Source organism: Periplaneta americana, chromosome 6, assembly GCF_040183065.1.
Source record: "Periplaneta americana isolate PAMFEO1 chromosome 6, P.americana_PAMFEO1_priV1, whole genome shotgun sequence".
NCBI lineage: Eukaryota > Metazoa > Arthropoda > Insecta > Blattodea > Blattidae > Periplaneta > Periplaneta americana.
In genome coordinates, this window is record NC_091122.1 from 7,222,195 (window position 1) to 7,235,691 (window position 13,497).

Here is a 13,497-nt window from a genome sequence, read left to right on the forward strand (position 1 = left end):
CTGAAAACTACTACTTTTCCGAAAAACTTTGGGTTCCAAGCTTCAAAATGAGGGGCTATTTATTAAAATCCGTTCAGCCGTTTTCCCGTAATTTCCATTACTAGTTCAAATTATATATATATATATATATATAGATTATTCACCTTGTATTACCATTATTCTGCTTATGCCCTTGTATTCCTTTTATCCCCTTTGTCTTTCACTTGTTCTTGTATTCCTCTCGTCCTCCGTGTAATCCTCTTGTCCTCTGTGTCGTCTCCTTGTTTTTTTGTTGTCTTCACCTTGTTCTCCACTTCTTCCATTCTTCTTGGATTTCTCTTGTCATTGTATTCCGCTAGTTCGCTTTGTCTTCCTCGTGTAATCCTTATAGCGTATTCCCTTATTCTCACTATATTTGTTCTATTTATACTCTACAGAATCAGTGTCCTGGACTGGCATAAGTAATGCACTCACAATCTGCTTCGCTGATAAGTGCCGATAACTTATCGCAACCTTGTGCGCTTCTCAAATCATAAATAAAATTATCTCTCTGCATTAATAAATGCATTCGAATATCATAGATACGCATTGCTTAGCTAAGGATGTGCCATTTCTCTGCCTATTTTAAAGTTAAAGGAATATACCACTGTAATTTATAAAAAGTAGTTTAAAAATAATACTCTATAAATATTAAAACGGAGTGTCCCTCTCCTGGTCTGTACCACCACCACCACCACCACCACCACCACCACCACCACCACCATCCGTAACAAGAAGCTGTATGAGTAGTGTTTTCACCGTTCCGAAGCAATACATTACAAATTTTGATTAAAATTTTGATCTTTCCATCAAGTCCTGGATCTTCCAACAGATCTGGTTCCTCTTCGTCTATACCAGGCCGGCACAAGGTTTGCGCTCTCCGAGCCGGCTCACAGCTCATGGGCGGAATGCAGATATTAGCTGCGCTCTGTGTAAGGGTGGACTGGAAGAAGGGGTGATCTCGTACAAAATGTACACAGAAGGAAGTACTATTACGAGTGTTTATGAAATGAATTCCCGTTCAGTGTTTGCAGAACTATCTTGGACTATTATTAATTAATAAAGAAATATTTATTTTACAGAAGTAATAGAAATTCTATAGCTACTTAAATGTACAATATCATTTTGTTATATTTTTATTTATCAGTACATCAAAACGAGGTTTTATGCTGTTGGCAGCTGAAAGGAACAGTAGCCTACTGATCGTAATGAAACATCAGTTACAGATGTTCGATGTCTGCCTTTATTAAAGTTGATTATAGAAAACAGTTGCTCGCAAATATAAATGTTGAGCCAAACATAGCAATCATTTTCACAGCCAGCCTGTGTACGTGGATATTATTGCTAATGTAAAACTCAACCAGGCTAGTAGTATTATTCAAACGATCTTTAGCCCTTAGATCACATTGAAGATCAATAAGTTCGAGCTGTAAATCGTTAAATGTTAAATGTTACGTTCCGTCTTTTAGATTCCTCCATACTGTACTGTAGCAGTAGGTAAGCAACGTGAAACAGTTACTGAGAATAGGCCTACACACTGCACTCCACTAAATACTGAGTGGCAGTGTTGCCAACATATAAATTGTATTCCCGTCAGTCTAACACCTAGAAATCCGTCAGAATTCGTCAAAGTTAAAAAACAATAATAATAAGACCTACTCAATATATCTATATAAAAATAAAGCAATTATTAACGCAACTTTACCATATATATATTATTTTAATGTACCGAAGTACATATGATATTTCCATGCAGATATTCTGCGTCATCATACGATGAGAGAGTAATGGAACGGAGAAAAATTCTCTCCGGCGCCGGGACTTGAACCCGGGTTTTCAGCTCTACGTGCTGATGCTTTATCCACTAAGCCACACCGGATACAAATCCGACGCCGGTTAGAATCGTCTCAGATTAAGCTCCAACTCTTGGGTTCCCTCTAGTGGCCGCCCTCTGCACTACGTCATAGATGTCTATGAACGCAGGACGGAAGTCCACACATGTGCTGAGGTGCACTCGATATGAGTGACTAGTTGGCCGGGATCCGACGGAATAAGCGCCGTCTTAAACTAGTCACTCATATCGAGTGCACCTCAGCACATGTGTGGACTTCGGTCCTGCGTTCATAGACATCTATGACGTAGTGCAGAGGGCGGCCACTAGAGGGAACCCAAGAGTTGGAGCTTAATCTGAGACTATTCTAACCGGCGTCGGATTTGTATCCGGTGTGGCTTAGTGGATAAAGCATCAGCACGTAGAGCTTAAAACCGGGTTCAAGTCCCGGCGCCGGAGAGAATTTTTCTCCGTTCCATCACTCTTTCATCGCAACTTTACCAGTCTTGATTAAAATAATAATAATAATAATAATAATAATAATAATAATAATAATAATAATAATAATAATAATAATTCATCCACATCATCTGCCACTAATTCTGCAGTACTTTGTGGGTCTACGTTCCCCCAAAAATTAAACAATTAAAAATGACAGCAGCTAAAAAAGTCAAAGACAATGTAAATCGTATTTTCCGCCAGAAAATCCGTCACCCGTCAAAGCCATTCTTTTCCCGTCCGCTACAATGAAATTCCGTCCCTTTTGACGGAATTTCCGTCCACTTGGCAACACTGCTGAGTGGTCGTTTCCCTCTCCTCTCATTCATTCATTCATTTATTTTATTCCATAGATCTTACATGAGCAATGAAGCTTTAAGATGTGGAACATGTCAACATTTTACAATATTACAATTACAATTTTTACAAATTTTTATAGTTTTACAATTTAGTAATTTTCTACAATTTTTACAATTTTGTACATTTTTTTTACATTTTTTTACATTTTTTTACATTTTGGCGAGATGTAGTGAGATGAGATGAGGTCCGAGGATTCGCCAAAATATTACCCGGCATTTGCCTTTTCGGTGGGGGAAACCTCGGAAAAACCCAACCAGGTAATCAAATCAAAGGGGGTAATCAAATCAAAGGGGTTGATGTCAAGGACTCGCTATAGACCATCCGGCTTCAGTCCCACGGCTGGGGAAAACCTCCGAAGAAACCGAAGTCCAAAGGGGGGTCCAACCCAAGCCCGAACGCAGCTCCGGATCAGCAGCCCAGCGAGTCTGTCGACTGACCAACATCGATGGCTCTACTAAAAGTATACAATACATAGCCAATCAGATTATTAAATTTACAAACGCAAACGATCATTCATAAGTCTATGTCATTCTGACGTATCTTCCTCTCCGTTTCGGCGAGCGCTGTTTGTGCAGGCCAGGCCTATAGCAATCTATCGCTTATCATTCCATATACGTGGACCTTCCATTTCCTTGTGCACGTTTGTGTGTCTGTAATGATGTTTTGAAATGGGGTCTACCTTTCCTAGGTAGTGATAAGACGTCAGGAATCAAGTGATGAATAATGTAATTTTTAGATGTCAAACAAATTATTTAAAAGAAATCCTCTGTCTACAAGGGGTGTTCAAGCATCCGCTGTGCATTTTGGCGTAAAGGATACCCTTTTTCATTATACGTCTCTCTCCACCCAAGGAAAATCGCGTCTATTGCTACACTAGAAGCGCAGAATAGATTCTTGTACACCCCTCCAGCTAAGGACTGGTAAGAGCAACGCGTGAATGACGCAATCTGCGCGCATACACTGCGCATTCAGTGTGTTATTTCTGGCACGCCTGCTTAATAAATAAAAACGATCTGATAGCGCATGTGAACTGCAGTTGTATCAGCCGGAGCAGCACGAAGGCCGTGAGGTGAGTAAACTTAACTCCACTTCTCCGCACGCCACATAATAATAATAATAATAATAATAATAATAATAATAATAATAATAATAATAATAATAAACAAAGTTTGGTGAGTAAATATTTTCACTACACTATTGTTTCACTCTTCCAGTTTTTATTGGATATCTAAATGTAAAATAACATCAAATTTCTCTCATTTTCTTATTGTACGGACCCTTCTCAACTCTGGACAGCATATAATCGGTAGGGAGCGGATTTTTATGAGCTAAAAAATGTAAATATATTTATTTTTATGTGCTAAAAAGTACGAAAATATTTGCTAAAAATACAAAAATATTTCTTTTAAATATGACAAAAATACCTTACTTAGCTTGGGGGAAAAAAAAAATGTTACTAGGTACTCACCAACCACACTTGAGTGCTAGTAGTTGGCCGAGAATTGCAGTAAACAACGAAGGTCATCTCCAAATTCTCCATCACAAATGCATGCCGATTATCTCTGAACAACGACTTATACAGTGAAAACGATCTTTCCACATCACAGGACGGCAGACGTGCATATTTAAAGAGAGGAATGTCACAAACACAAACATTGTCAATTTCACCTACAGGCAACCCTCCAATACTTGAGCAACTTTACACAGTTTTTTATATCCACTATTTTTTCCAAACACATTCTGGAATTTGTCCCTTAGTACTTGTACTTCTGAACCTGGTAGCGAGTCTAGTTTAATTTCCACGGCACGCACCTCCCTGTTTCAGACAACAGGTTTTTGGATGTTTCGAGTTTTTTATGGTGTCTGACAAAAAGCTTAGATTTTCTAATAGGAAAGCCAAATTGTTTCTTAAACAACCATCTTTCAATATATCTTGAAGGATATCGATTGGCGCGAGAGGCGAGAGATTTGTTTAAATTAAATAATGTTCATACCCGAGCTCTTATCTGTTGTGTTTCACAAACAAAGCGTGGAATGAAATCATCTTCAGCAACAATAAACATTCCTAATTATGTGTTGCAAGATCTCTCCTCCTCATCCATGTTAATTTATTCTCTAATAATAACACTGATATTCTGCCTAGCAGTTCTCAGAACTTGAGGCGATACTATTACGAAAATGGATCACGGATACACCACACAGCGCTTAGAAACACGAAGCAACCAGGAATTCTTAAAAAGATAACGTACTTCTGAGTGACATAATTGATTTAGTTTTAAAATGTTTAAAAGTTATTGTAAAAAATTATTTAAGTAAAAAAAGTCCAAGATTTATGTGTTTATAATATATTTCCTGAAAATATGTATTTACATAATTTTTTGTGAAAATATGTGTTTTTATGTGAAATAAAATTCGGGTTTTAAACTTGAAACTTGACATTCGGAATTTTTAACTTTGTTAATTGTGTTTTATCACACGCAAAAATAATATTTAATTACATAGGAATCCGCTCCTTAGTAATCAGAGATGCTAAAATCTGTACTCATGACAGAATCTCAACATTAAATTTTCTTTCGTGATATTCATACATTCAGCACGAACTCCATTATAAAGGCCCAACACCTCTCAATATCTCTTAATACTCTAACATTCTATTTTCGTAAGTAGCAAAACAGTGTTACAAATAGTTACAATTATACCAAGAACTAATAATTATACAAGGTGGGCATAAAGTCCCGTTATCCCTTACAAATACCTCAAATATGCACATTATTTACGTAATTCTGGTCATAAATGGATACATACACCCTCTCAGTGGCGGCTCGTGATAAAATATTGTGTGTGTTCAAAATTTTATGGTTCCAAAATCGAAGAGAATTTGAAAACGTACGTTTAGTCTAATATGAAATGTCATGATTCCAATGTTTCACTATTCAAAAAACCGTATATAAATTCAAAACAACATGTAATAATAATAATAATAATAATAATAATAATAATAATAATAATAATAATGATGATAGTAATAATAATAATAATAATAATAATAATAATAGTGAAACCCAGTCTTTTTATTACCAATTTTTCCTGGTAAGCCAGTTTACCCAGTTCTTTACTGTCCAAAATTACTTCAACGCAGTTCATTGTTTAGGTTTGTTAAAAATGAATACATACCACAGTCCCGTTATTTACAAACGCGTGTGTTCAGTAATATATTTTGATTCACAACACACTGATACACTATAGCCTATACCAGTACTGTAACCCCATTCGCATAGATTGATTACTATGAATACATGCCAGTAAATATTATTCTTAAATAATATACATTGCCATACAGATACTTAAATTCATACCACCACCACAGTCAGCCAGCACGTGTTTGAAAGCCAAACTATGCTGTTATGCCGACACTGAAGTATAGTAATTCACAAACTACACTCTCGCAGCAGCACTATACACAAATCCACGTAAACGTTCCTACCGTAAGATGCTGACATCTACAGACTATTAAATTTCCTCCTCAAGGTATAGCACGTGAACGATAGGCATCGATGCACCTGACATCTCTAGGATAGATACTCATCATGTTCACTTAATGCTTTGTGCTCTTGACGAGTCATAAGCGGCCAGCTAAAGACAATTTTCTCCCGCGCATGCGTGAAATTCCTGTAACCATCTCGAAAAGGGCACGGCTTGTACGTGAACGGATGTTTCCAAGTTTACATAAGAAGTTTATGCAAGATGCGGAAAGTTTAAAATACTCGATTCTGATATTATATATCCCCACTACGTCAATACGGTATCTATACTAATAATAAATCTGTAGCCGAAATTTTTCTGGTAATTTTCGATTTTCCTAAAATAATTGGTCCTAACATATACAATTAACCACCCTGAAACCGAAAATCGCTTTTTTGAAATGTTTGTTTGTATGTATGTCTGTCTGTCTGTATGTTTGTTACCTTTTCACGCGATAATGGCTGAACGGATTTCGATGAAAATTGGAATATAAATTAAGTTCGTTGTAACTTAGATTTTAGGCTATATGGCATTCAAAATACATTATTTAAAAGGGGGGTTATAAGGGGGCCTGAATTAAATAAATCGAAATATCTCGCTTATTATTGATTTTTGTGAAAAATGTTACATAACAAAAGGTTCTTTAAAAATAATTTCCGCTAAGTTTTATTCCTTGAAACATTTTGATAGGACTGATATTTAATGAGATAAATGAGTTTTAAAATTAAAATAACTGCCATCTAAGGCCGTGTAATGAATTAAAAAACGAATGACTTCGTCTATAAAGGGCCTTGGACAGCAACAATCGAAAGCTATGAAAGATAGCCTACAGATAATCTTTCTGTGTTTGTATGAAGTAGGCTAATATCGGAAGCTAAATTAACCGATTTGTATAATTAATTATTAATTCACCATTGGAAAGTGTAGTTTCTCTAGATGGACATAATGCTATAATGTTATTACAGTAACTTCTGAGTGAATCGAGGACAGGTAAGATTAAAATAGCTTCTTATGCACAGAAAACTTGATAGGCTATTCTGTACATTCGTTTCCTGTATTTCCTAAAATAATTTTTATGACCAAATGAGTGGTCTCTGGATCAAAATGATAGCATTTTAATTATGCAAATACAATTTAAATTAAGTAACATAATAAACGTTTTATCCTTATATCAAACACGAATGTTCCCTGGATCAAATGTCGTATTTTAATTATGTAATTACTTTATATTTATTTCTAACGGGTGCAGCGGAGCGCACGGGTACGGCTAGTCAAATAATAAAACTGGTCGTGCATTAATGGAAACAATGTGTTCACGTGCTCTTGTGCTCTTATTGACGCACCGCCATTGCACCCTCTTTACACTAACTGTGTACCCCAAGCGTCCAAAGGGTCAGTATGTCCCCCATCATTCTCCTCACACAAAATAATGCGTCACCAGGTTCGGTGTGACATCCCCCTCAGCATTGCTGGTATAATCTGTTGGCAAGCACGTCTCACGGTGTCCTCAATTCAACAATGGTGTCGTACCGTTCGTGTGCAACAATGCTCTTGATGAAATCCTACAGCGCATTGCCAAAGGTTGTGAGGTCAGGACTGCGAGGTGGCCAGTCGAGAGGAGCTGGTAAGATGGGAGACCCACGGCCAATCCAGCGTTGTGCAAACATCTCACTGAGGTACTCACGAACGGAAATGGCATTAAGGCTGGTTCACAATAAACCGGGAACGAGAACCAGAATGAAAACGAGAAGCAGAGGACGTGAATATGAAAATTTTTGATTCACAATAAACCGAGAACGTAGACGACTATGCATATCGATATGCATGTCAATAACGATATGTAAAGTAGATATTACGCATTCTGATGTCATTTCTGTATAATTGACCAATGGCGTTCTCTCATGAATTCAAGGCAGCCAACCTTAACAAAGGTTAACCAACTTCGAAATTTCAACTGAAACATTTCATTAGGTACGGTACTATAAATATGCCCATGCATCTTTATTATCACAACCTATTTTAAGTCTACCATAACGTAAAATAATTAGAGGACAAACATTTGTAATAGAACAAAAATGAACACAACAATATGTAGTGTGTAATACAACCAGTACAGTAATAAAATATTATTCACTTACGATCGGTGTTCAAAGATGCAGCTACTGAAAGCCACGTATTCTCCTTCATTTTCTCATCTTTATACGAGGCGCGCCGCTTATCGTAAACGTGAGGATTTTCCTCAACACTCAATATCAGAATCTCATCAAATAAAACTTGCTCCATGATGCACAGCACAGAACAAAATAATGCATAGGTTATGTCACGGTCTTCTTGCTACAAAATATACGACGACAAAATATCTTTTAGATGGCAATAGAATGAATCTAGTGGGCTGTGATCGGAAACGTGAACGCCAAAGTTGAAACTTGGCCAACTCTCCGTTCCCGATCCCGGGCTCCGGCAAGCTTTTCGTTAATTGTGAATGCTCACATTTAAACGTATACATTTTAACAATTTTACCGTTTTCGTTTTCGTTCCGATTCTCGTTTCCGGTTTATTGTGAACCAGCCTTTACGGGCAGATGCCCCATCTGCTGCATCCTTGATCCCGGGACGTTGTAATTGGGGTATAAACCAAGTCCGCAGAATGTGCAGCCAGGAATGTTGATTAACGGTTTATGATGAGGGACCCATAGAACACACTGTTAGTGTAAAGTGGATATACGTGGTCTCGTATGTCTCCATTATGACCGGAATTACATAAATAGTGTGTAAGCTTATATTTGAGGTATTTATAGGGGGGAACGGAGCTTTGTGTTCACACTGTACTGCGTTTTCATAGAGTATTCAAATCGATTTACCTTTTAAGTTTTCATGCGACCAGTGGCGGCTCCTGCATATTTCTTAAGAGGAGGAAAGAAGTTAAAAGCGCAAAATAACACCTTCTTGAATGAAACATGCTACAAATTAGCCTACATGCATACATGTAAGACCAGGTAGTGTTAGGATTGGCCTTCTCTTTTGTATAGCAATAATCTGTTCTTGTAAACTGAGTTTCCTAAATTGTCCAAAAGTTTTCACTTCCATTCATTGCCGAATAATTGCACAAATTAACAATTACAAGGAAATTCACAAACTCGTAGCATTTTTCACGCACACTACAGCATCACACGTGTTGGAAGAGACCAGCTACTAACTCGTAACCGGAACCGTTTTTCGGAAATGGAAATGGGAAATAATCTGTTAGGAAAGCGAGAACACTGCACTCACCCACGTGGTCTGTGTTGCCACATGTACATTTTACAAGTTCAGTATCACATGCTTTTGAAGGATGTCAGTTCTTGTAAAGTCATACTACCATTATTGTTCAAAGCTGCCGGTGGCCAATTAATATTTTTATCTTAAAATTAATGTAGTTTGGAGTACTTTCAATTTCAAATATATTTGTACAAAATTGACAACTTGGCTGTTGTCCTGTCTAATAGACAATGAATGGAAGTGAATTTCAGGGGCCAAAAAGAACTGCGTTACTAATGTAGAACTACTTCTTCTTTGTTTTATATAAATCCAACTTTAACTTTCAGATATCCTGGAAAGTTCCAAACCATGAATAGTAGCTTATATAAAGTGCAATGAATAATATATTTTGTTTTATAACTTTAAAAAAATTTTATATGCTGTCTTTCATAGCGTTGCGTTAAAACTGTTTTTGTTGTGTCTCCTCCTAGATGTGTTACAGTCCGGTTGAATGCAACATCGTTAGGTGGCAGCGGTAGCGAGCTTGTTGCACGACCAGTCGGTTTCTATTTCCCGCCCATGCGCTGATTCAGAGGAGGATCTCCTCCCTCTCCGTTCATTTACTTGCTTCAAACTCTGCTTCTGTCTCTGGCCGCTAGTGCGCTGTTGTCTATGTGTGTTAACTGCAGTAAAGGAGGAAAGGATTGACTTTCCTCCACACAAACAATCTCGCATCTTTCTCACAGTTTCCTAGCAACACATGAATGTGCGTTGTTTAAAACTCGATCAACCGAGTTTTTCTTATAGCTGTGAACTTAAAAATTATCGAATCTTCCTCGAATTTCAAGGCATATATTTTATTTGGTATTTACTTTCAAAAGAAGAAAAATGTGAGGAGGACGTTCCTCCCTTCCCTCCCCGAGAAACCGCCACTGCATGCGAATCATTTAGGAAACACAAAGTAGTTTATAGCCAAGATCTTTGCAGGATGACCAACATGCTAACATTTCAATGACATGTTGACCAATATAGCTATTTTCCAAACCTCAGCTTCCGCATTCAATACGTTTCGAAAATTGCGTAAAAGAGATCGTATGCAGTACAGTACAATACAGTATTCAAATAGATTTACCTAACTCATACAACATATAAAATAAGTTAGACATCTATGTATCCACACTTAAAGTGATCCGCGCCAAAACAAACCCATGTGACCAGCTCGCGTTTCATTGGTTATGACACTGAAGCACAATGTATAAGCAATAATCGCGCGAAAAAAAGTAGATCCCTTCATTGAATTAAAAATATGTCCCCTGAATATAGTTGTTATTCTTCCGCAATTGAAATAATAATATCCAGAACACAGAAATGATTATAAAGTGTACCTAATCACTCTGAGATCAATAATTACAATTTAAAATAGTTTATTACATATGCGTGACGCGTTTGAGGGCGGCAGCACTTCAGTCGCTTCTGATGCAACAAAATGGCTGAAGGTGCTGAGTCTTCGGTTCCTGTGTCGCCAATTAAATTTGTAAAACACAAGTCAGCAAACCTTTGACTAGTGGCCAAAAAAACGGTTATTTTAAATGTATTTCACAAGTTCAGTGAAAAGTATCCAGAACTTCCGATAAAAGAGATAGTGAATTTAACGTCTGAGTTTACCGTGTGTCGTGTACAAGCATTAATAGTGCTCGGAAAGAAAAAAACAAAAACTGGTAAGGTTGTAACTCCCGACAAATTTTATTCATAACTCTTTAAAGAGTACATGAACTTAAACGCACAATGAAAAGGATATGAATAACATTGACAACAATCACTTCAAATTTAATCAACGGTCTGCCAACGGAAAAAGGACATTTTTTCAAATAACAGTGTCACAATGTGATCATAGCACTTTTTTCAATGTTATGCTCTCTCTCACCGTGTATATAATATACTGTATAATTGATGCTTAAACTACTAATTGCTCTGCTAAAACTTATTACCTTATTATTAACACTATTAATACTAACTAATTCTATGTAGAGTATATATTTGTATTTTACTTCGTTTATTACGCTAATATACACGGTGTTTCAAAAATACGGGGCATAATTTCAGGTATGTATTTCCCACATGTAGACAATCAAAATAGTTCATTACAACATGTGTCCGGAAATGCTTCATTTCCGAGTTATGGCCTTCACAACATTGAAATTCACCGGAACCTTTTTCTTTCCGCAGGTCGTTGTCATTACACAAGATGTTCAAAATGTCCACCTCCTGTTTGAATACAGACCTCACATCGATGTCTCATTGACCTGCGAACACGATCTCAAACTCCAGGAGTATTGCGTATGTCATCAGGGATTCTAAATCAGGCACCGGAGACGAATAAACCAATGATTTTAAATGGCCCCAGAAGTAGAAATCGAGAGGGTTCAGATCAGGTGAGCGTGGAGGCCAAGTAATTGGGCCACCTCTACCTATCCATCGATCTGCCAGCTCTTGATTTGAATACATGTCGCACAGTCTAACGCCTACACAACACTGAATGTAACCTTCGCCTCGGAATGAACTGTCAGAGTGCCCTCTTAATGTCTCCTTTGACGGCAACGACCTGCGGAAAGAAAAACGTTCCGGTGAATTTCAATGTTGTAAAGGCCATAACTAGGAAATAAAGCATTTCCGGACACATGTTGTAATGAACTATTTTGATTGTCTACATGTGGGAAATACATACCTGAAATTATGTCCCGTATTTTTTAAACACTCTGTATAGCGTACCGTACTTATATCACATGTCATAATTCTGTACTTCACACGTGCTACCTGTCAATGTGACAGTGATTGCGGCGCGAATGGCGGAAGGATACAATTGGGGTTTGTTTATGTTAGGATCACTTTAAGAGTGGATGGACTTTAGACATCTATCTGTGATTAAAATATCAATATTGGGCTTTAAAGGAAATGAATTTTTTTCTTACTTTTGATAAGCTATAAATTATATCGTTTGTGAATGACCTGGAAATGACATTTAAAAATATGAAGTACGTAGAAGAATATTATTTTTCGCACGATCGTGTTTTTTGTTGTATTTACGTGTTTCTGTTTGGCAGAGAGTTTAAAACACAAGAAGAAAGAACAAGGAAAACCGGAAGTCTCCGTTGAAACAATCGCCAACAATGAACAAAAAATAACTGCAGCTTCGTAAACGTTAGAAATATTACCTGTATGGCGCTAATAAACAAGAAATGGATCGTTGGTCAGGACGCGTTGCCGTGGTGACGGGGGCCAGTTCCGGTATAGGAGCAGCCATCGCCCAGGAACTGGTCAAGAAAGGACTCAAAGTCGTCGGACTGGCGCGTAGGGTAGAGAGAGTCCAGGTAAGATTTACAATAAACCATTACCTAACTAATTTACTTTCTCTTCGACACTGAAATCAAAATTCTTGTATACACGGTGTCGTAGGAAGAAAGGTAAAAAATATTCTGAGGGATTCTGGACAAACAATTCCGGCTAACATAGACGATATCTTTACAGTAAGGACTGAATAATGCGCAGACACTGAGAATGTCTGTTAGCTACTTGTCTTTAGTCCATCTCCTTTTCACACTTTCACCGTTTTCTACAACAGTTTTAGAGCGTGACGTGTATCATCTAAAATTTTAAATACCTTACTGCAGCCGCGGCGAAAATGTGACTCACGAGCACATTGTGGCTCGCAGTGTTTTTATCTCGCTTCCTACCTACAACCCCCATCCTCTTACTCACTGGAGTCAAACTCCGTTCTATTTGTATTTGTCTCGGACCTGCGAGTGGCGTATTGTCGCAATATCTCTCTCGAAACCATGTACCTCTATAAAAAACGAAAGTTTCAAGTAGGATGGGAGGACGCATTCTTTTGCTTACAATATGATGAAAATATTAAATGTATGATTTGTTCACAAGTATTACTAGGAAAACGGTTGTATAACATAAAACGGCATTATAAGTTACTACATGTTACTGATGAAACATTAAAAGGTTAAGTGTTATTATTATTATTAT

The 13,497-nt window shown here is 37.3% G+C and overlaps 1 protein-coding gene across 1 annotated transcript in view; it reads left to right on the forward strand.

Moving 5' to 3' along the window:
- The first annotated feature begins 3,668 nt into the window (after window positions 1–3,668).
- The window catches only part of LOC138700957 (farnesol dehydrogenase-like), a 32,590-nt gene continuing 22,761 nt past the window's right edge, over window positions 3,669–13,497 (forward strand). Inside the window, exons 1-2 of the mRNA XM_069827409.1 lie at window positions 3,669–3,776; window positions 12,567–12,833. Of these exons, the coding sequence (XP_069683510.1) occupies window positions 12,702–12,833 (132 nt within the window). The 5' untranslated portion in view covers window positions 3,669–3,776; window positions 12,567–12,701. The remainder of the gene's footprint in view (window positions 3,777–12,566; window positions 12,834–13,497) is intronic.